Source organism: Nicotiana sylvestris, chromosome 12 (genome assembly GCF_000393655.2).
Source record: "Nicotiana sylvestris chromosome 12, ASM39365v2, whole genome shotgun sequence".
In the NCBI taxonomy this organism is placed as follows: Eukaryota; Viridiplantae; Streptophyta; class Magnoliopsida; order Solanales; family Solanaceae; genus Nicotiana; species Nicotiana sylvestris.
Genome location: NC_091068.1, coordinates 133,790,912 through 133,815,016, shown reverse-complemented (window position 1 = coordinate 133,815,016; position 24,105 = coordinate 133,790,912). Strand labels below are relative to the sequence as shown.

General features: G+C 34.6%; 1 protein-coding gene across 1 annotated transcript; it reads left to right on the top strand.

Annotated features, from left to right (window-relative positions):
- Window positions 1-8,929: 8,929 nt before the first annotated feature.
- LOC104226044 (uncharacterized) lies at window positions 8,930-11,188 on the top strand. Its single transcript, XM_009777927.2, has 5 exons — window positions 8,930-9,303; window positions 9,406-9,732; window positions 9,830-10,130; window positions 10,541-10,648; window positions 10,742-11,188. Exons 1-5 carry the CDS (start codon window positions 9,013-9,015, stop codon window positions 10,852-10,854), a joined length of 1,140 nt encoding a protein of 379 aa, XP_009776229.1. The 5' UTR covers window positions 8,930-9,012; the 3' UTR covers window positions 10,855-11,188.
- Window positions 11,189-24,105: the final 12,917 nt, after the last annotated feature.

Sequence of the window (24,105 nt, the reverse complement as noted above, 5' to 3'; positions counted from 1 at the left end):
TCTTGTTTTGGTAGTTATATTTTGCTTCTATTTTGATATCTTCTGAGCCATTTTTATGGTGATAATATGAATAGTAGGTATTTCCGCTTTTAAGAGATCCTCTTGATTCAAGAAATATAATCTTGAAGATATATAGTGGTAAATTCGGCTCTGCATCTTAGTTTCAGATTCATCAACTGTGAAAAACAATTAATGATATGTTGACTTCATGAGATCTGTGATCCAGATGATAAGAAGGTAGAATATATTTAAGGAAATATAACTAAAGGAGTAAATGCAAAGAATTCATGAGGTTTTTCTTGAATATTGAGAAGCGACCAAAACTAGCTAGGGGTCCGAACACAAGTTAAAGTTACAGGTTTTTCCGTGATTGAGTTCTAGATAACTAATAGCGTTAAATATTGAAATTAAAGGGTTAGATGATATATGAAATACTTGTGGGGCATACACTGTTTGTTCTAAATTTGTTCGCTCCTAATTATTGAGTTAATCTATGTTTTCTCAGAAAGTTTTGCTTTTGGTACAGGAGCTCAGGTTTTTTTTGCTCTTATTCAGCGTGACTGACTCAATAAACATTAGAATCTAGGACTGTCCTGTTGTATATGTTGCATGCTATATTGGAAAAACGTCAATTGTGTTTTATACTTCTATTAGATGTCAAAATTTAACGCAAGAGTGCTTTTAGAAGTGATGGATGTTTTTGTAAGCTTGTTAGAGTATTCTTCCCCAAATGTTAAGAGTATGTTCGACTATCTATTAGAGTATTTATTTTGCTTGTTTATGAACAATTGGCTGGAAGAAGTGACAAATTTTTATTTCATGTAAAGATCCTTCACTCAAATGCTCAAGATGAGCACCACTAATAGAAAAACAAAAAAATTGAGTGATCAAGTTAGGTTTGTAGCAAACAGTAAATCAATATAGACTAGGCGTGCTTGACGAAGGGAGGCTATGAAGCTCAGGCCTTAGGATGAATTCTTCTTGTCTCATTATTGAATTCAAGACCAGCGTATTAATGAAGACCGACAGTGGAGGGAACCATCCATGAATCGCCTCTATTTGGTTATAAGCTCAAAAGTAGATAGACTATAGTAGGTTCATCACTGTGTTAATTAGGCTGCTACTAAAGGTTCTTATGATTTGCTTGAAGGCAATTATTTTTACTATTAATTGGTCGTGCTGATAGGTTCTATTATAATACGTAACTCTATGTTAGTTTCTCAAAATTGTAGGATACATGATTAGATCTTTTAGAACACCAAATATTTTCTGTTAGATCTCTTTTTTCTTTTGCCCTTTTATTTCGTGATAAGGGGGAGGAAGAACATATCCATTACTGGGGTTGATTATCTTTTTCTGTTGAGCATCTTGCTGCCACTATGAGTTTGCTTCGTGTTGCTCCGAAAAATAGGAAATTGAAGATGATATCTTTTACTTTTGGTCTTCCCTTCCCCTCTCAATTATGCTTTGTCAGTTCATCTTAGCACATAATGTAAGGACTTCTGGATAGTACAAGACATGGACAAACTTGTTTGTGAAGCTTAAATATACTTTCTTGGCACTGTGGTAGGAGAGAGACTCAAATTTTTGTTTATACTTAGGCCTAGGTAAATTGCACCATTGATACAAGGGGGTGTAAATCTTAGAGGTGTCAGGAGTATAGAGATATGCGAAAAAAGTTTGAAATGTATCGATTAAACAATTATTATCTGATACCTGTTAGGAAAGAAAATTTCATTAATGAATGGGAGATGAAAAGTCTTCATTTTCTACTATTCAAGACATATTTGTTAAGCATGATTCATGTATAATATTAGTTTATAAGGTTTGTTGATCATTTCAAAAAATTATCAGCTTTAAAAAAATTATCATTTCAAATGTGCAGCTAACTCTTAACATATTGGATATACGTGCACCATTTCTCCAAATGATCCAATACTTCCTCTTTCTGACATTCCACCATATATAAGTCAATTACAACATAGTCAGATATCATTTCTACAAGCATATATGTTTAGCAACGACATACATAATTGGATATCAAATTATTTTTTTGATTCTTAGAGTTTGGGCTTGTGCATAGCATGATCATCAAAATGAGTACCTGTAACTCATGTATCTCATTTCAACTCCACAAACTAATCAGAGTACACTATGAAAAGTTTATTCACTCCTTTCATAAAATTACTAACTTATTAGGTTTGGGCCGGGCTCAGCACGGGCCATTCCACACTAGTGGTACTTATACATGACTGTTTTACCTATGAAGTTTGATTTAACATTATGTATAAGATTCTAAAATTTTCAAATCTAAAGATCAAAAAACATGATATAGTTTTTTCCTTACGTAAATAATTTGTAATTTGTATTTCTTTGACGATATTGATTACTTAAGGTAATATTTCATATTTCTGGCCATTATTTTATATGTCAATTCTAATCTAATGTTTTTTTAACTTCTAACTTCAAATACTTTGTTTTTGGTCAAAAACTTCAAATACTTTTTTTTTCAATACTCAATCAAATTATGTCCAAATGTGACTCACTATTGTGTTTTCATTTTCTTGATTCGATTTAAGATTAAAGAGAAGAAAAATGAAAATAATTCCTTGCACGTTAGGATTTACAAATTGGTATTTTGTGACAATTCTTGTGTATCTCCCCTCAAAATAAAGAGATCTCTGCAGGCAGATCTTCTCATGAGCTCGCAAGTTACAGGCTTTAAACGAAATACACTCTGACCCTGTCCCCTATTTCTAGTACTTGCTACACTATTTAGCTAGAGGGTGTTTGGCTAAATTTATAAGCCGGACAAACTAGCTTATAAATACTTTCCGGCTTATTTGCGTGTTTGGTAAACATCAGAAGTGGTTATAAGCTAAATGCTTACAAGTCAAAAATAAGTCAAAAGTCATAAGCCAGCTTATAAATTTTTAGCTTATAAGCACTTTAAGTTTGACCAAAATTTTTATTATTTTATCCTTAAAATATTCTTTTTTAGAACAAAACTCTTACATCAATACTCATTGACTCAAGTATTGTTTCAACCTAATCCCCCGCCCCGCCCCCACCTCTTCAAGTCTGCAATTCTTATTAACTATTTAAGATAAGCAAATTCTCTATTCTTTTGCATATTTATATCTATGTGATTGTATATTAATGTTTGAACGGTATGTAATAAACGAGGACATATCAATTTTTTGGCGTATTGCTTTCTAGGTGTTGTAGTGATGAAGATAGTGTTTGTTTCTCTTCAAATATTTTGTCCTATTCAAGTTTATTTTTTACTGAGAAACTTTTGTCAGTTTATTAATTATTATAACTTATGATTATATGCTTATCATAAAATAAATTATATTTATTATAAAAGTTATCTTATCTAAGCACAGTTGTATTTAAATTAAATGACAAGTATAATATTTTATATTTGAATCAACTTGGAATCTAAAAATTTGAAGAAATTACGCTCTTATAAGTGCAAACAGTTCTAACGTTACATAAGTCATTTTATTAGAAAAAGAGCTTATCAACACTTTGTATCAAATATTGCAGCAGCTTATTATTAATTTCAATATTTGTATCCAAACACGTATCTGCTTATTTATTGAATCAGTTTCAGCACTTAAAATGTAACGATCCGACCAGTCGTTTTTGAGCTTTTTCACTTTGCTCGCCAGTTCTCGGGCATGACAAGCCCCGCGTGATGTATTATGACTTATGCAAATCGTTGGTTTTGGTTTTCAGGGTAATCGGAATGAATTTGGAAGAACAGTTCCCAATTTGAAACTTAAAATTTGAAAAGTTTGACCAAGATTTGACTTGTTGGTATATGATCTCGGATCAAAATTTTTATGATTTGGTTAGCTCCGTTAGGTGATTTGGGACTTAGGAGCGTGATCGGAATGCATTTTGAAAGTCCGTGGAAGGTTTAGGCTTGAATTGACGAAATTGAGATTTTGACGTTTTCTGGTTGATATGTGAGATTTTGATATAAGGGTCGGAATGAAATTTTGGAAGTTGCAGTAGCTTCGTTGTGTCATTTGTGACGTGTGTGCAAAATTTCAGGTCATTCGGACGTGATTTGGTTGGGTTTTTGATCAAAAGCGTAATTCGGGAGATTTTGGAATTCTTAGGCTTGAATTCATGCAAGTTTGGTGTTTTAATGCTGTTTTGAGCATTCCGAAGATTGAAACAAGTTTGAATGATGTTATGGGATATGTTGGCATGTTTGGTTGAGATCCCAAGGGCCTCAGGTGAGTTTCGGGTGGTCCATCAGACCATTTCATGTTTTGAAAAGTTGAAGAAATTGCTTATCAGTGTTGCAGGGAAAATGGCCTTCGCGTTCGCGAAGGGTTATCTGGTGAAGGCTGGAATTTTAGCCTTCGCATTTGCGAGGCAGGCTCCGCGTTCGCGAAGGGGTTGTGTGATTGGTCATCGCGTTCGCGTAAAGTGGACCGTGTTTGCGTAAGAGGAATTGGGCACCTGAGCTTCAGGGGTTCGCGTTAGAGGTTACGCGATCGCGAAGGGTTAGTCTGTGGAAGCATCGCATTCGCGAGTGGCAAGACACGATCGTGAATAAGGATTTTTGGTCAAAGTTGGATTGTGTTTCGCGAACACGAGGCTTTGACCGCGTTCGAGAAGAAGGGTTTTGATGCATGTGCAGAATGTTTAAATAGCCATTGTCCGCGATTTTGGGGCTAACTTTCACCATTTTTGGGCGATTTTGTAGCCTTTTAAGAGGATTTGAAGAGGGATTCAAGAGATAACACCTGGATGTAAGATTTTTGAACTCAGTACTCGATTCTTGTGTGAATTCTACCTAATTAATCATGGAAATTAAGCCTAAAATTGAGGAATTAGGGTTTGAATTTGGAGAGTGTAAATTGGGGATTTAAAGGGGCAATTGAGGTCCGATTTTGATGTTCTTGGTATGTATAGACTCGTGAGAGGATGAGGATTCTATTGATGTGACTTTTATCGGATTCCGAGACATAGGCTCGGGGCCGGGTTTGAGCAATTTCGGGATTTTTGATGTAAATTGGATATTTTCGAGTGGGCTTTATTCCCTTAGCATATTTTAATAGTTATATACTGATTGTGGCTAGATTTGGAGCATCCGAAGGTCGATTCGTGGGGGCAAAGGCATCGCGGGCTAGAGTTTGAACCGGATCGAGGTAAGTAGTGATTGTAAATGTTGTCCTAAGGGTTTGAAACCCCGAATTTTACATCGTTGTGCTATTTTGAGGTGACACACACGCTAGATGACGAGCGTGGAGTCATGCACCATTGGGGATTGTGACTTGGTCCGTCCTGTACGACTGTTAAGTTTTGTATTTGATTTGAAATCTTATGATATTCCATATTTTAGAGATTGATATTACAACTTGGGCTGTATGCCATGTTTGGGGCCTTGTGCCGACCTGTTGAGACCCTTAGAGGCATTTTTACTATTTTTCCTCACTCTATTTATTTTGAAAGCATATCCTCAGTCATGTTTTACCTGTTATTGTTTAAATATGGTTTTATCGCTTTACTTCTTAAAATGCAAAAACCGTTTGGGCTGAGTTCCCTATTTTACTGTTGGTCCGAGTGATTGTGAGGTTGATGACTGAGATAGACCGATGGTCTGATTGTGAGGGTATTGACTGAGATAGACCGAAGGTCTAATTGTGAGGTTAATGACTGAGATAAACCAAGGGTCTGATAGTGAGGTTAATGACTGAGAGAGGCCTAGGGCCTGGTTGTGAGGATTATATATTTATGGATCGGGCTGCATGCCGCAACAATATATATATATATGGATCGGGTTGCACGCCGCAACGATATGTTGAATCGGGCTGCACGCCGCAGTGATATAGCATTTGGGCTATAAGAGCCCCTCCGGAGTCTGCACACCCCAGTGAGCGCAGTCGACTATATATATGGATCGGGCTGCATGCTGCAGTGATATACGGATCGGACTGTACGTCACAACAGTTACTATATGGTACTTATTGAGTGTGAGTGCTGAGTGTGAGCGTGGACTGATGAGAGTTGAGTCTCGAGTGACTGAGAGGCTTGCCCGAGGGGCTGTATACATGTATGAGTGATGCTTTACCCGATGGGCTTGTTTTGATGTAATTGCTGTTTTTACTCCTCTTTATACTGAGCCTTTTTTGAAAATGCTGACCAAATATTTTTAAACAACTTTCATTTAAGATGGATTTTTATGAGATATTCGGTATTTAATCACTGAGTTGGCTTTGTTATTTCCATTAAGATTTTTATGTTATGAGGTGTTTATGATTCATGTTTTGCCCGAGGGGCTATTTACGAACTATGTTTTGTGCGAGGGGCCGATTATAATTTTCATCTCTTTTATTATAAATGATATTGAACCCCTACTGAAACTGTTGGAAAGCATTTTAAATGATTTTTTACCAAAGGCTGGATTTTAAATGAGACGATTGACTCGTATTTTGATTTGAAAGCCTGTTGTGCTTATTGAGTTTATCATAAATGTGGATTCATCGTTTTCTACTTCCAGTCTTTATTTACTCTTGTTACTTACTGGGTTGGAGTACTCACATTACTCCCTGCAACTCGTGTGCAGATTCAGGTATTTCGGAACCTGGTAGCGGATGTTGATTGCCCAGACGCGGAGTCATCAGAGTTAGCGAGGTGGCTGCACGACGTTCGCAGCACTACTTCCTTCCTCTTATTTTTATTACTGTACTTAGTACATTTTTGACAGTTTTGTTGTATTCAGACCTTGGTAGATGCTCATGACTAGTGACACCCCGATGTCGAGCTTGTGTAACTATTCCGCACGTTTTTTTTAAAAATTTTCATTATGAGATTATTGTTTATAAATGGTATAAAAATAACTTTTATTGGAAAATGGTTGATTCGAGAGTTGTGTCGGCTGACCTAGTTTCACGATAGGCGCCATCACAACCGGGTCGGTTTTGGATCGTGACATAAAAGTACTTTTCAGCATCTAATGCATATCAACTGCTTCAAATTAGTTAATCCAACGGGTTCCTAGTCTTCTAGTTGGGAGTTAAAATGTTCAATCGACCGAGTAATTTTAATTCAAATCATTATTTTTAGAAATTTATTAAATATATATTAATTTATTAATTTAAAATTCAATAACTTAAATAGATTAGAATTTCAAACGTATAAACTTCTGATTACGCTTCTAAATATAGTTACAAATTCATAACGACTCTAATATATCCAATCTCTTTAATAGTCCACTTAATTTTAAACACACTTTTTGAACTAATTTTTTTTCCACGTGTGTTAGTAGAAAATATGCAATTATTTTCTGGAATGTTTCACAAAGATACATTTCAAACTAATAGTCCGTTTGACCAAATATCTTTTCGGCCAAAAGTGTTTTTTTTTGTCAAAAATTCTTTTGGCCAAAAATGAGGTGTTTGGCCAAGCTTTTGGAAGGAAAAAACGCGCTTTTGAGGAGAAGCAGAAACAGTTTTGAAGAAACAGAAAAAAGTAGTTTCTCTCCGAAAGCACTTTTTTGAGAAGTACTTTTAAGAAAAATACACTTAGAAGAAGTTTTTTAAAGCTTGGCCAAACACTAATTGCTGCTCAGAAGTGCTTTTCAAACTAATTAGTCAAACAGAAACTACTTCTTACTAAAAATACTTTTGAGAAAAACACTTTAAAAGAAAAAGCACTTATCAAAATAAGCTAATTTTTACCTCTTGGCCAAACGGGCTATAATTGTCTGTAAAAGTAAGCCAGAACTATATTCCATTTAAAGCTTACTCTTGCCTCAATTTGTACTATGAGATAAAATACTTTTGCTGTAATTAAAAAATAAATAAAAGAAGATCAAAGTAAATAGTGATCTAGTGATTGATATCTTCAATAGGTTGAATAAAAAAAACCAAAAAAAGAATAAAAAGAACATTGATGGTCTTGTGGAACAGATAGGATCATTTCAATCATAATTAGAGATTTTGAGTTAGAATTCTAGGAATTTTTTTAGTAGAAAGTGTTTGTCGCTCTAATATCTTTTTTGTTCATTTTTACCTGCCTAATTTAGCAGATAAAGGGAAAATTAATTTTTATTTTTATTTTTATCAGTAACTACTTATTCTTTAAATTATTTTACGAGATTTTTTGAATTACTATAATTATTATAAATATTATGGTAAAATATGTATTTTATTTATGATATGCATCTCGATCCGATTAAAAGGGTGAGACGAAAAAGAACCCACACTTTACTTTTACATGCAAAGCACGAATTGCTAGGAGTGGGAGAGCTTAGTTGTGTGCTGCCACTACCACCACCCATAATGACCAATCACAAAGGCGCCAACACGTTGTCATTAACGACATGCTTTCATGTTTCCTTCAACTAAGCATTAATTAAGAACTTAATTATTTTAATTAACTACTACAATAAGTGTAATTGTATAAGTGGGGTATGTGACAGTAGTAGTATGTACTTTACATCTAAAAGAAAGGGCAGCAACAAGAAGTTATTTCGCAAAGACGACATTTAAGAAAAATAAAAGAAACGGCAGTAACAAGCATACTAATTATAAAACTGAAGTAAAAATACAAAAACATAAAACTAAAATTGAGGATTATAATTAGAAGACCAAAACGGAAGTAACAACATCAAAAAGTAATCACAGATTTTTTTTTTTTAATTATCTAGTTCCATTATACCTCAAAATATGGAGCTGTATTCTTCCACTTCCATACGTGGGCCCATCCACCACTCACGTGACAGACGTGCAGCAGATACAGAGAGCCCAAATCGGTGAAATCTTATCTCTCATCTAACCTGCCATCCGCGTGGACTACAGTCGCCAACACCGCAAGTGAGCATCAAGCATCAAAAGACCAACACACCTAGGATTTACAATTTACAAGCCCACACATTATCTGTCTCACTATTTTTTTCTTACTTATATAATCATCAACTGTCTCCTCCTCCTCTTCCCACTATTTTAAAGAAACTGCAAATTTTCATATTCAAAGTTTTCTGTGATGGAGGAATACTCAAAAGAGTGTGAGTTTTGGCTTCCGCCGCAGTTTCTAACTGATGATGACATTCTTTTAGGGTTTAAGACTAACAGTAAAGGGGAGGAAAATGAAATGAAGAGTTACTTTGGGTGTGGTTTTAAGAACGAGTTCTCATTTATGTTGGGTCCGAAATCGGATCTGAGTTCTCCGGTGGAGTCAGTTGTCGGCTCAACGGAGACAGAGAGTAGTGATGAGGAAGATTATATCACTGAGTTAACTCGCCAAATGGCTCACTCCACTCTTGAAAACCACAAGGTATCTATATATTAACCTTTTTTTCTTTTTTTCTGTTGCTTCTTTAAGGATGCTTTACTTAACTTAGGTTTTAATTTTTTCCCTTGTTTTTGCTTTGTGTAGGTTCAGAGTTTGTCAAGTTCTCCTCAGTCAACGTTATATGGTGTTCTCGGGTACTCAAAACATCAGGGTTCAAATATTGTAAGCCCAAATTGCTCTTCTCAGAGTAGAAATGGGGTTGTGGATTTGCTTTATGAAGCAGTGGGCGAAGTTGCAAGAATGAAGATGATGGAGAAAGAGGCTGGAATCTGTCGTCATAAAAGTGGAATATGGGCGCCGCCCAGAAAGGCAAGTCCAGCTCCTGTAGACCCAAGAAACTCTAAACCGAATCTTGCTTCGTTTTACTCTAATCAGCCACCACAGTCTTACCAGCAGTTACAAATGGCTCAAGTAAGTTTCAGTACTTCATTATTTGGTGCTGAAAATACTATTTCTTGTTGTCGTTTTGATTTTTACAGTGTATTGATTTTTATGACTGGTTTTGCAGTTTCAGCGGTTGAAGCAACAACAGATAATGAAGCAAGGACAAGGAGTATTGTGCCCCGAAAAAGAGAGATTTTGGAACCAGCAGCAGTTGAATCAGCGGAGAGGCCAAAATGGAGCTGATAGGTCAGTTTCTGCTTGGCCGACTCTGCAACAATCTCACCAGCAGCAGCAGCAGACTCAGCCTGGCTCAGGCATGCGAGCTGTTTTTCTAGGAAATACTGGACCCAAAAGGGAGTGTGCTGGAACTGGGGTTTTTATTCCCAAAAGACCTGGAATACAAACTGAACCAAGAAAGAAGACAGGTACTACCTTTTATTTTCCCCTGTTTTATGAACTTAATTCCAAATTCAAATATAGAAATTCTTGTTTATAATTTTACTATATGCATTTTAGCAGTAATTTAACAGTGGGTCGAACTCCTTTTGCGTATCTTATTTTATTAATTTGCTGATAGTGGGAATGTGAGACTGGACTTTTGGACAATTGTGGCTCTGTTTTTTCAGTTATATGTATTTTTGTGTTGTGTGTGTTTTTGGTGTGTATGAACTGTAAAGATAAATTCAGAGTATAATCATATCTGTTTGACGCACATCACCTATGTATTTTTCTTGTATTCTCATTGTCTCATGTTATTTATTTCTCTATTTTAGGGGATACAGTTTGTTCTGTTATGCTTATGTGTTTGGTCAAAATTTTGTTTGTCGATTACCAGGTTGTTCGACAGTTTTAATGCCAGAAAGAGTGGTCCAAGCCCTGAATCTGAATTTGGATGTAACGGACTCTCGGCTGCAGTCTATGGTTCAACCCAGTTGTAATAATGGTATAAACTATTTACCTCTACCAAATTAACTTTTTAGTATTGTTTATTACTATTCATTGGAATGTTTTCTAATTTAAAATCTTTTTTGTTTAGGTGGTGTTTTGAAGTACCAGAATAATTTGGTGGATCAACAAAGACGCAGTTTGAGAACTCATCCGGCGGTTAAATCCCAAGAGATCATACTTCCTCAGGAGTGGACTTATTGACCCAGAAATTGTTTTTGTGATAGGGATTCTTTACAGTATTTTGAAGATAGTTTAGCCGCAAATGGGATGTGGGCTTTTTTGGGTAGTAATAGTAGGGTTTAAGGGAGAGAGGAAGTAATTTTCATAGTCCTCAAGGAGTAGAATTAGGCAGCAGACAGACTCTAGAATCAAGAAAATTGCTGGATTTTGAGGTGTTCTCTTTTGTTTGGTTTAGATTAGATTATACTAGTAATGACAAAAATAAATGTCCAAAGTCAAAGAAATCAAGAAAGATGATTGGGTCGTGTTTTGGTGGAAAACTGGAAATGCAGTTCCCTTTGTTCTTCATGTTTTATCAGCAGCTGTATGTTTAATTTGCGATAGAATGATGGGGGCAGTTTTCAGGAACTAATATAGTAGTTTAGAGGCTATTTATCGACGCAGCTACTGTTTTCTTATTTACTATTCGTGACAAAACAGTATTGCTAGTAGCTTGTATTTTCTGTATCGAGCGCGCATCTAAGGGTTTATTCGTTTGCACAAGGAATACTGCGAAATACAGAAATATTAGACCGGATACTATCAATATAGCCTTTGGGAGATTGGATACAGACTAGAAAAAGCGAAAATTAGTATACAATTATCAAATAGCTCAATTATATATTATACCGAAAAGCAACATCGATAAATAAACTAAAATATAGTCAAATACAGCTACTTTCTCAAACATATACTGTTTGAAAAAACATCAAAAATAAAATTGTGAAGTCATCACTGCTGCAACTTCATCAAAAAATACATTGTATCAGATTGTATTCAAAAATTAAAATTTTCATGCCAGAAGTCAACAAGTCATGTAGAGAAGTCACAGACATTCAAATCTCAAATGAAGAAGACGACTCAAATCACTAGGAACAAGACGACTCAAATCGCCGGGGGGAAATTCCAAAGCAAGAGAATCTGGTTGAACATAAAATGATTTGTGATGCCGAAGTATTTGACAGCGATTTGTGAGAGTTGTTGGAGAATAACAGAAATATTTAGTCGGGTAATTCAAGTGATTTTATCGCCGTCTGTTCCATTTCCGATTGTAGCTCCACTACAGAATTGGTCAATTTGATGTCCCATTAACTTCTTAAGATAAACTGAAGAATTATATGGATCACGGATATGGATCAACTGTATAGAGTTAGTAAAAATTGTAGAATCGTAGGCGGCGGCGACTGTGGCATCATTGACGGACTCAGAAGTTAGGACTCAGAAGTTTAGAGAATGAGTCAAATCTGTTGGAAGAGAGTGTTGGGCTTTAAGCTTGTTAGAGCTTAAAAATGGAGTGAATGGGAAATTGAGGGAAAAATGAATTTTTTTGAATTTCCCTCTTTGACAAAGGGACATTCTCCCATATATATAATTGCACTTCTTCTTGCTCTTAAAGAGTTGAGAAGAAGGTAAGCCTCGCGCCGTCGTCGTCGCTCACTCGGCTCGGCTTCGATTTTGGCTTTGGATTTAGATTTGATCAAATGATCTGATTGATTGATTAACTTTTTGAACCAAATTTATTTGATAATATTAAAATTAACGCAATATTATTTAATCCAAATTCGGCGTTTCTGATTTCTCCTTCTTTCTTTTGCATTGTTTTAATAGAAAGAAAGCAGTAAGTGTGACTTGCTACTGATCTTTGAGTTCGTCGGTCACTGGGGTTTGAAGTACCTCTACACCAATGAGGGTAATCCGTTCTATCCTGGGAGGAAATAATCCTAAATCTCGAGTATTGTGAGGGGATTAAATTCCTTAAGGAAATACCGTGACTAATGGGCTCGGATTCATTTTTGTTCTTCTACATTTCTGATTTATCATTGCTACTGTTTTTGAATATATTTTTCGAATACAGAATACTAACAGAGAAATGAGGGTTGTATCCAAGATAGGGTTCTTCGAGAGGATATTTTCTATAAACCCAAAAAGTAGCTAGGAATTATAATTATTTTAAATTATATTTATCTATAGTACATATGGTATTTAGTTAGTTATGGGGTGTAAATTTTCCTAAATGATAGTTAACCGACGCACGCCCATATGACCAGGCAAATTAATATACCATTAATTATACTAATTTTTTTGGTAAATAAATTTTTATTACCAATCGAAAATATGTACACAAGAAAAAAGAAACAAACTAGCTGTTGGACATGATGCCCCAACATTAGGATCTACAAAGCCATCTATATCATCTCACAATTACACCATGGCTAACTACTGCATCCATAAAGTTAAGGATAGAAATTTAATTGATCAAGTTTCCTAGCTAATCTTGCATGCATTGCTCCTCTACAACATACCTCTTAGATAATTTGTTTCATAATATGCTTCGAATCTGACTGCGTACCTTGGAATACCCGTTGGTTTCTTTCTTTCCAAATGTAGTACACACTCGCTGCTGCAAGTTCCATTTTGTATATCTATGCCTCGACTCTTCTTCCTCTTGAATAAACTTCAGCTCACTTTAGTTCCTCTTGCTAATCCATTACCATTTTGCTTATCACTTTAGGAAGACATATCACATTGAAAGAACAAGTGTGAAATACTCGTTCCCAATTTTACAGAGTGGACAAGCCAATGGAACCTCCATTCCCCATTGTATTAGTCTATCTGTAGTAAGCAATTTTCTATTGGGCCACAAGTCTTAATATGAATATCTAATTGGGAGCTCCTAGGTTATTACACACTAACTTCCTCCATGAAACCTTAGTAAAAACGCCTCTCATTTTAGTGTGCAACTTCCTAATAGAGAAGGCTCATTAGCATTTATTCCTGCTCGTTCAACATAGTTGTTGGCTTTTAAGATTTTTTGCACTATCCAGGATGCTTGTTTTGGTGCAACCTTCAATACGTGTCTTTCCTTTATATAATAGTTATGTACCCACTTGACCCATAGGCTATCCTTCTTGCTACACAAATTCCATAATAGTTCGCATATGGAAGCTTTGTTCCAGTTGCAAATATCAAGGATATTCGTACATCCTGCTACCTCCTGAGGATAGCAAACTCTATCCCATGCATGCAAAGTCCTCTTTGATAGTTCAACTCCTCCGCTTTGTAAGAATTTTCTACATGTTGCCTCAATTAGCTTAACTACCTTTGTAGGTAATACAAATATCTTTGACCAAAATACTTGAACCGAAAAGAGAACATTCTTTATCAGTTGGACTCTTCCTCCATAAGAGAGGAATTTCACTGTCCAACTTTGAATTCTTCCCATCATCTTTTCCAGCAAAGGTTGGCATTGAAACACTGAGAGTCTCTTGGTGTTCGTATTCACGGGAACACCAAGATATCTTATTGGTAACTCTCCTTTAGTAAACCCAGTTAACTCTATGATTTGCCGTTGAACTGTTGCATCTACACCTCCAAAATAAATGGAGCTTTTGTCTCTATTAGCACTCAGTCCAGAAGTTATTGAGAACTCCTGGAAACAATCAAATAGCATTTGGACAAACTTCACATCACCCCTGCAAAATAATAGTAAGTCATCAGCAAATCCCAGTTGCATAACATTCATCTTCTCACACTTCGGATGATAGTTAAAGTCAGGCTCATTCCCCAGACTCTTTAGCACTCTACTGAAATATTTCATCACTAGAACAAATAGAAATGGGGACATTGGGTCCCCCTGCCTTAATCCTTTCTTTGCGGTAAAAGGCTCTGTTGGTTGCCCGTTGATAAGAATAGAGTAGGATACAATTTTCAAGCATTCCATGATCTACTGAATGAATTGAGTAGGAAAGTTCAGTCCAACCAAAACTTGTTCTATGAATATCTACTCTACAGACTACAGATTCATATGCCTTTTGCATGTTTACTTTCAGCATACATCTTAGAGATATACCTCAACAATTTAGTTTTTGTTTCATATTTTTGTTGATTAATTTGTACTCTCATGCCTCGAAACGCTGGCACTATGACAATATGTGATTGTTCATAGAATACATTTTTCCCGTTTTAGTATTTAATTCTATAGTTTCGCCTTTGTTTTTTTTTTATTTTTTTGAAAAAACTTGAGAGACGAAAGAATCAAGCAGTGAACAGCAGTGACTGAACAGGGAAATGTGCAACAAGAGTTCTTTACTACCCTCCTTGACTAATGGATGCAATTTTTGAATTTTTTTCCGACAAGTATTTTTTTAAAAGGTCCGTTAATGAAAAAGGGTAGTAATGATTCCTTTATGTTAGGGAGGGGCGTAAATAAGGGTGTTTAACGGGTGGGTCGGGCCGGACTGAGTTGGGATTTTTGTACCCGTACGGGTTATGGTCCGGATCGGTTACGGGTTGGGGCTTACCAGGTTTAACGGGTTCAGATTCATTCGGGTAAAAATTAAACCGTACGGGTTACAGGTTGAGGGAGCCAGGTCGGGCCGGGTTTAGTGTATTTTTTTTTTTTTTTGTATTTTATATAACTATTATAAGTTATATTAATATAAAGAATACAAGTAAGATGGAAAAAAATTACACTTATAAATTTCAAGTGCTACATTTATTTCAAAATTCAAACTTACAAATTGAAAGGTTTACATTTAACAACAAGTAAATTAACCAAAAAGAGTAAATTCAAAGGTTTTGCATTGCCTTAGTAAGTTCTTCATAATCAATATGAACTGAGTGACCTTCTTCTGGAGTGTTAAATTCGGATGGGTTACCATGTGTTAGTATATCTCCAAGTTCCTCGTCTTCTGGGCTATCAACATCTTCACGTCCTTGATTTCTTCGTTCCGATCTAATCCAATCTTTGAAACATACTAAAACTTCCAAAGAATTACTTCCCAATGAGTGACGAGTGTCTCCAAGTTGTTGTCTTGCTTGGCTAAATGCACTCTCTGATGCAACAGTTGAAACTGGCACATTCAGCACGTCCCGAGCCATAGTGAAAAGAATAGGAAATTTCTTTCCATTCTCATGCCACCATCCCAACGGTGAAAATTCCTTTGTGCGAGGCTCTTTTTGCTTTTGCAAGTAGAATTGAAGTTCATCAATGTTCCTGCTACTGGTTTGAGTGTTAGAAAATGTAGAAAAAATATTAAAACTATCAAGGCCTTCTTCATCATCCACAGTAGCAGAAGTGGTACAGTGCATAGTGGGATTAACATTGCCTACGCTACGAACAACATCATCAGTTACATTTGCATAATAATTATATAATTGTTGTAAATATTAATTTAGCTTGTTCATACAAGTATATAAATCTAGGGTTTCAATTGGTCCAATCTCCATATAAATATATAAAGCATTCATTAATTGGTGATAATCGGACATCTTAATAGAAAGATTTAAAACAACACCAATTAAGTAAATCAAAGGAATTGGAAAGAAATGTTTTTTGAATTTTGCTTGCATTTTTTCAACATCCCTATAGTTTTCTTTCTTCTTAAATTCAAAGAGTAGAAAAGAAATTTCAGCTATATGTACTAAAGCCATAGTAACAGTAGGGTAATATGCTCCAGAAAACTCAACAGTAGCTGTATAAAATTTATGTAAAAATTTAACAACATCATTAATGACCTCCCAAGTAGTAGTTGTTAACATATGGTTTGGATCAGTACAATGCGCATTAGCAACTTCAGTTATTGGGAATCTATATTTGTAGCAACATTTTAAAAATATATATGTATAATTCCATCTAGTAATAATTTCGTCTGGCATGAATCTGGGTTTAAGATTATACTGGACACACTTATTCTTAAATTCCTTTATTCTAGATTGTCTATTATTTCCTTGAATAACACCAACTGCTCTTCTAACATGAGTAATCTCAGTTGAAAATAAATCAAGGCCACTTTTAACAATTAAATTATAAATATGACATGCACACCTAACATGAAAAATTTCATCAAGAGATGGTTGCAAATGCAGTTTTAATATTGAAATTGCGACATTATTGTTAGAAGCATTATCAAAAGACATACACAATACTTTTTGCTTGAGATTATAAAATTCAACACATCCACAAATAGTACTACTTATAAACGCAGCAGTATGACTCTGATTTTCATCATATTTAAAAGCGATAATACGTTTTTGCATACAAGTAGTATCATCTATCCAATGACATGTAATTGTCAAATAATCATTTCCATTAACAGCATGGCCAATATCAGAAGTTAGACAAACTCTAGAAGGAAGGTGACTAAACAAATAACGTATGTATGTTTGATATTGTCCATGAAGTCTAAAGATATAAGCTCTACAAGTACTTCTAGGGATACCTTTAAATAAAGGATTGTAAATCCTTTGAATATACATAATAAGATATGATGAAGAAGTAAAAGAAAAAGGAAGACAACCTAAAGCAATCATTTTTGCTAACTCCTCACGATCTTTCATTTTATCATATTTCACAAGACCATCAGTAGTAGGGTTTAAAGTTGATTGATTTCCATCTCCATCAAATCCCCATTCTATAGGATGCTCAGTTCTCATATGTCTACTAAATGTCCCAATCCCCATAATTGTCCCCCAGTCTTATGTTTAAAAGTATCATTACAAAGTTTACATTTAACTCTATCAGTACCTTCTATTTCCTCAAAGAATTTCCAAACCTTACTTCTTTTTCTACGATTACTAGTCGGGGCCACAAGTGGTCTACTACTAGCAACACGACCACCACCCCTGCTAGCAGCTCCAACACTACTAGGTGTAAGTGGTATCTCATCTTCCATTTCTAATTCATTATCATCTATACCAAAATCTTCCTGCAATTGTTCATAATCTATATTATTATCAGGTAATGTTTCAGGAATATTTGGAGAGGTATTTAAATTACTACCAGATGCTGAAGCTGAAGTACTACCTCTTTTTTTATTTTCCCGATTAGTAACCTTGTTAGAAACTCTTTTTGCAGCATTAAACATATTGTAAAAATTTAACTACTAGCAACAAAATAAATAAAAATGCAAATAAAATAGTAAATAAGAGAAAGAGTTGGAGGGAGTGCACCGAATTCGGCAATAAATTGAGCACTTGATGATTTCACAACTCCAATATTACCACGAAGAAACGTCAATTGTTCCAATTTTGAAGTTCAATTGTTCAAACTTCAAAAAATAAATACTACGATAAATTAAATTCCAAAAAAAATAGCCAAATAGTTGATTGCACTTTAATAGGTGAAGAATGAAGATTGAAGAATGAGAGAATATGAGAATTGAGAGATGAGTGAAAAAATGAGGAAGAGGGAGGGGGGTATTTATAGATTTTGAAAGGGGGGTTAATTTAAAAAAAAAAATCCCAAAATTGGGCTAATTGTGCAATTCACTCGTTGGGCAACGACCATTTTCTGAAATGGACCGTTGCCAACGGTCAGATCTGGCCCAAATTTAAAAAAAAATTTAATTTTTTTTAGCGTTAAACCGGGCCGGACCGAGCTGGTTAATCGGTTTAACGGTACTATTCATCCAACGGGTTGTACCGGTCCGGGTAACCGGTATTTCAAATGTGAACGGTGCAACCCGCATGACCCCCTTAACCCAGCCCAACCCAACCCCGTTATACCGGTCCAGGCCGATTTCGGTTTTAACCGGTCGGGGCCGGTCTGGAACCGGGTTGACTCGACCCATTTAACACCTTTAGGCATAAATAATGCCAAGTTTTAATGGAGAGTAAACCTATTCTATTTCCAATTGTCAAGGGGCAGTTTTGAACCTTTTCTGTTATTTCTTTCAATTTTCTTTTTATTCCTTAGGATAATAGGATTAGTTTGTAGTAATATGGTCAAAGTTGAGCATGCCCTAAAGACATTTTCTCATATCTTCAGCACATACACTAGGTACGCTAACACTTTGGATATATGAGTTGTTCATGAACCTACCTTTGGTTCTTGATTTTAGATGTGCCGTTTGATGATAAAGCTTATTAGCTGTTCCTTTGGATTCTCATTTAATTAATTAGTCTTAGGGTACGCGCAATGCGCGTAAATCCTATCTCAATGAATATTTATTTACTATAAAAATAGTATTAAGTTATAAAATAAAGTGTAAGTTCTTAAAGATGATCATGAATATTAATTGTATATAACCAACTCAATAATTAAAGAATCTTGTCTTTGAAGTCCTCAACGTCAATAATTCAACTTAAAATTTGTTCCAAGTTTATAATTTTAGAACTTCAATTTCACGGGAAAGAACCTTGGAAATCTAAATAATTTTGAAGGATACAACTTACAACATATAAGCATGTAACTAATAATTTACGAACTTTAAATAAACACAAAATCAAATTGCAATAATAATAAGAAAAAGACATTAAAAAAGAAAAAATAAATAAATCAAGCTAGTAAGAGCATCAACAATTGAAGGCTATCTAATAAACTCACTTATATTTAGCTAACTGTATCACGGATTAAAATTAAAGAATCTTACAAATTATCTTGTTAATTTTGTGCCTTTTTCTGATTTCTGGTCAACATTGCTCATAATTATAATAGTGTATTTAAAACTTTTGAAAATTAAAAATATAATATTGAATAATATTATTAGTGCAATAGTCTTGTATATTTTTTAAAATTGAATTATCTACGCCGTTTTCCAAGAACTCGTACCTCTTCTTTCTTAAATATTTTTATTTTTCCTTTATTTTATTTTTTTATCCTTTATATATAGTTTACGTGTAAGACATATACAAAGTTCGAAATGAAAGAAAAATTAAATTTTAACTTTCTCAATGATTCAAATAAGAAACAAATTAATAAGTAAATAATTAATTTTAAGCTCTAAAATTTTCAAAATAGTAATTAAATAACTATTAATTGAAGTGTTTCTTATAATATATTTAACATAAAATTGAGGGACTTTACAGTATATTCGTTTGTGTAATAAAGTAATGAACAGAAAAAATATAGTTTTAAATTTTAGTCCTTTATTGTAGGTTAATACCAATTCATAAATGGTATTCTATTAGGTGAAAGAAACTCACGTTTTATTTTTAGTTAATATCTTATGTTATGATAGGCAAAGGGTAAAAATTAGGATTTCTTACTTAGTTCAATAAGGAAATATTGAATTACCAAATTTTTAGGTGATTTAAATATCTTAAATATTAGGAAAGTAACTTAAATTATAATTATAATTAATTTAATTTTTTTAGAGGGTAAAAAAATGAACGATGTTTAGCTAATAACCTTCGTGCTTTTAATGTAACTAGTCTTAGTGTACGCGCGTTGCGCGTGTTTCTCATTTCAATAAGTATTTTTTCGTAAGAAACTTACATATTTAAGAACACAATCGTGTTTGAGTAATAAAATAAAGTGTAAGCTTCTAAAATTGTTGAATATTGATCCTATATAACTAACCCAATAAAAGAAAAAAAATTATTCATGAAAGTCCTCAATCATTATTCAATATGTTCATCTTAAATTATGTTCTAATTTATAATTTTATCAGTTCAATTTGACAAGTTATCTTGCTTCCTTTTTAGTTTCGGTAAAAACACATATCCTTTGAAGATTTAGAAATTTTCTGATCCTTTTTTTTTTCCACAAGCTATTTTCAAGTTCATTCGAGAAGGCATAAACATGGTATAGACTTAAGACTTTTATTACGATAAAATCTTTCAAAATTTGTCAAATAATATAATTTAAAAAATTAAGTCATATGTCTTCTCAATTTATTTCACTTCGATTTCAATGTTGCCCATGCAGTGAAGTTTAAGTTATTGAAACAAAGAAAATATAATACATAACTTTGTCTAACGGATAAAAGATCAATTAACATTGTAAGCACGTGATTTTTGACCCTCCCCGAAGATTTTCACACTTTTTTTTAGCATAAATATGTAATTAGGTCTAATATAGCCATTTTAACTATTTTTACTTTATTTCGTTGCAAAAAGAAAAAATCACAAAAATACATATATAAATTTTAGTTTATGTATTTCTCATAAACTTGTAAAAAATACAAAAATTGTACTTTATTTTGGTACTTTATATAAATTCGAAAATTACAAAAAATATAATGCTATTAATGTTTTGTTGTCATTTTAATTTTGGAAAAATACAAAAAAAATATTACTTTATATTTTGTCTTTATTAAAAAAACGAAAATTACAAAAAATAATTTTATTAATATTTTTGTAGCTATTTTAAATCTTGAAAAATATTTAAAAAAGATATAGTTTGGTTTTAAATACTAGTCTTAATTTTGGTAGTTATTTTGCTTACATAGGACTAGTTAAACAACGTTTTCTATTTCTTGGCTCCGGGCAAAAGAATAATATTCGGGTTCAAACTACCCGGTTTTAGGCCTAATTTTCGGACCTAACCCATAATAAACCGAGTCCACCGTACACGGGGAACCCCACCACGCGTGGGGGACATAAACCTTGAACCCCACCGCGCGTGGGGCTCATTTTTCTTGGCCAAAGCTACAAATGCACGGACTTGGACATTTTCGAAAAAGACGAACAGATTTTTGGGGATTTTCTTGGACTGTAGATCTTCTTCTTCAAAAGAAGAAGAAGAAAGAAACCCTACGGGGGCCAGCCCCAAAACCGGTCGCAGCCCCACTCCCCCGACACCATAAACAACACCTCCATCACCACCCGTCACCTTCCCCGACACCCCTACGGTCGCAAACCCTCCCCGACACCGGAACAGCAGCCTCCCTCCCGTCACAGCCTCACCAGTCGACAAACCAGTCCCAAAACCATCGTCAAACTCACCCAAAATCCCAGCTCCCTCCCGTTCGTCACTGCCCCTTGACACCGTCCAAACACCAGCTCACGACCATTCCTCCTCCTCCTAGTTTCATCGTCGACCCCATTGCTGCGTCGGTCGAGCAACAGCCATTGTTGCTGCTGTTCGTTTTCAGCACGTCCGTCAAACAGCAGCCCACGACCACCTGCTACCCAGCATCGTCAAACCACCCAAACTGCCTACGACCATTCCTCCTCCTCCTAGCTCCATCGTCGACAGCCCGTCGCAACCAACTCCCACCTCCATCACCACCTGCTGAACCAAGCAGCCCCACGACCATTTTTCTCCTTCACCGTAGCCAAGAACCAGTCCGCCATTTTCAGTCCAACGAGCAGCTATTGCTGCATGCCAAGCAGTCGTAGCTGCGTTTCCTAGCAACGGTGGGTTGCTTCGATCCTGCTTGGTCGAGTTTTCTGTTTTCCGTCGAGGTCGACTTTGGTTCGTCGAGGTCCGGTACGTCGAGGTGTTCGTCCAAGGTTTCATCATTGTTCCTCGTCGAGTGAGGTCCGGTTCGAGTTCCATAGGAGGCACTGTTTGTCGCTCTAGGATTGTCGAGGTTCGAAGGTTGGTGTTCTTCGTCCTTTGTTTCATTTCATTCGTTTTGCATCTTATGGTTCAAGGCAAAAAATGAGAATATTCGATATTTATGAATGTCAACAATGCAATTTTTGTTGTTGTGTTAAAAATGTTTATTCTATGTTTAGTTACTGCATGCCTAAAGTAAATGTGAGCATATGAACGAGGTTATTCTATGTTTCATTTTTACCATGGATGTTATTACCTGTTAGAATCGTTGTTTTTTTTTTGTTTAACCTCGGATGATTTCATTGGTAGAAAATCGTAGCTGCCTTAAGTTTGCCCTCAAATAATAAAAACGAGACGAGCTTCACCAAATAAAAATGTACAGATTGCGGAGCCCTCACAAAATATATGTATTAAACACTTAGATTCCGGGACGGGCCGTTTAGCAAATTTCACGGCCCTACCCCAAAAATAATAATGCGCTAGTTGCTTTAGGCGCGACTTTAATAATGATATCTCCCTAAATTCGGGTGCACATTTATGTGACCCAAATCCAAATCTCAACCGAGTCGAGATATGTCAATAACCACGGGTGCATTGATGTAACGTGGTTCGAGATATGTTTTCACGACGTTGCAAGTCCTATAAAAATAACAGTGAATGATAAAAGCGGTTAAAAGATAAAATTGGCACATAAGTTCACATTTGTATAAAATCAGATAATCAAGCCAAATATAACAGTTGAAGCGACCGTGCTAGAACCACGGAACTCGGGAATGCCTAACACCTTCTCCCGGGTTAACAGAATTCCTTATCCGGATTTCTGGTACGCAGACTATAATATGGAGTCATTATTTTCCTCGATTCGGGATTAAAATTGGTGACTTGGGACACCCTAAATCTCTCAAGTGGCGACTCTGAAATAAATAAACCAATCCCGTTTCGATTGTCCTTTAATTGGAAAAAACTCCCCTGCGCCCCTCGCGGGTGCGGAAAAAGGAGATGTGACAAACATTTTGTGTAGAAGTTTCGTACTTTTATAATATAAATTTAGGCTTGTACGGTTTAGTATGATTGAATATGATATGAAATAATTATTTTGGATGCTTAATTGAATATGAGTTAATTATTTTGTATGATTAAAATAAATATTATTAAATACATATTCAATTGTTCTACGTTGAAATAATTTTAATTTAAACATGTATTTTAATTTAATTTAATATGTGACTTTATGTCCCAATATTTCAATTTCTTAATTAGAAATCAATTGGATTCACCATATAACAGTCTTCTCATATTGATTCTACGTACACAAAGGATTTATTTTCAAATAGTACAATATATGTAAGGTAACATATTTATTACTTTTAAATTCTTAAATATTAGGACTTCTTGCATTTAAAGATAAAATTTTCATTGATTTAAATTTAAAAGTCCTAAATATTAGGAGAATAACTTAAATTAGAATTTTGTCCATTGTAAAAGCTATTATAAAAGAGTAAGAAAGACGAACAATATTTTGCTCGAGGTGTTCATGTTTTAATATAGTATAGATAGATATAGATTTGTGTTAGTCAAGTACTTCTTCCTATTCATCCCGTGATAGAATATGTTCTTGCTTCTATGTATTTTGTTAGAATTAGTTTAATATAAACAGTTATTTTAAATTACATTAATAAAAAGAAGAAGTGCACAATGAGAATTAAGTGAAATATTTCTCATAGCAATTAACACGTTATTTAAGGACTTTAGAAAATATATTTTTTATAATGATCAATTTGGAAACGGCAAAAGAAAGTGTTAGTGTTACATTATGGTCTGTTAGCTTACTATAAGTATTTTATTGGATGCAGAAGTTTAGAGAATTAATCCAACGTTATGTTACATTATTCGAATAAGAAAGTGATTATATAAGATAAAATTTTAATTGATTTTGACTTCCTAAATTTTAGGATTTTATATTAATTTCAAAGTCCTAAATATTAGGGAATTGTCTTAAATGACAA

Bases quoted from the DNA above. Each gene is read 5' to 3' on its own strand.
- LOC104226044 (XM_009777927.2), top strand. From the start codon at position 9,013: ATGGAGGAATACTCAAAAGAGTGTGAGTTTTGGCTTCCGCCGCAGTTT. The intron at 9,304-9,405 runs GTATCTATATAT...TGCTTTGTGTAG, and splicing joins CCACTCTTGAAAACCACAAG to GTTCAGAGTTTGTCAAGTTC. The intron at 9,733-9,829 runs GTAAGTTTCAGT...CTGGTTTTGCAG, and splicing joins AGCAGTTACAAATGGCTCAA to TTTCAGCGGTTGAAGCAACA.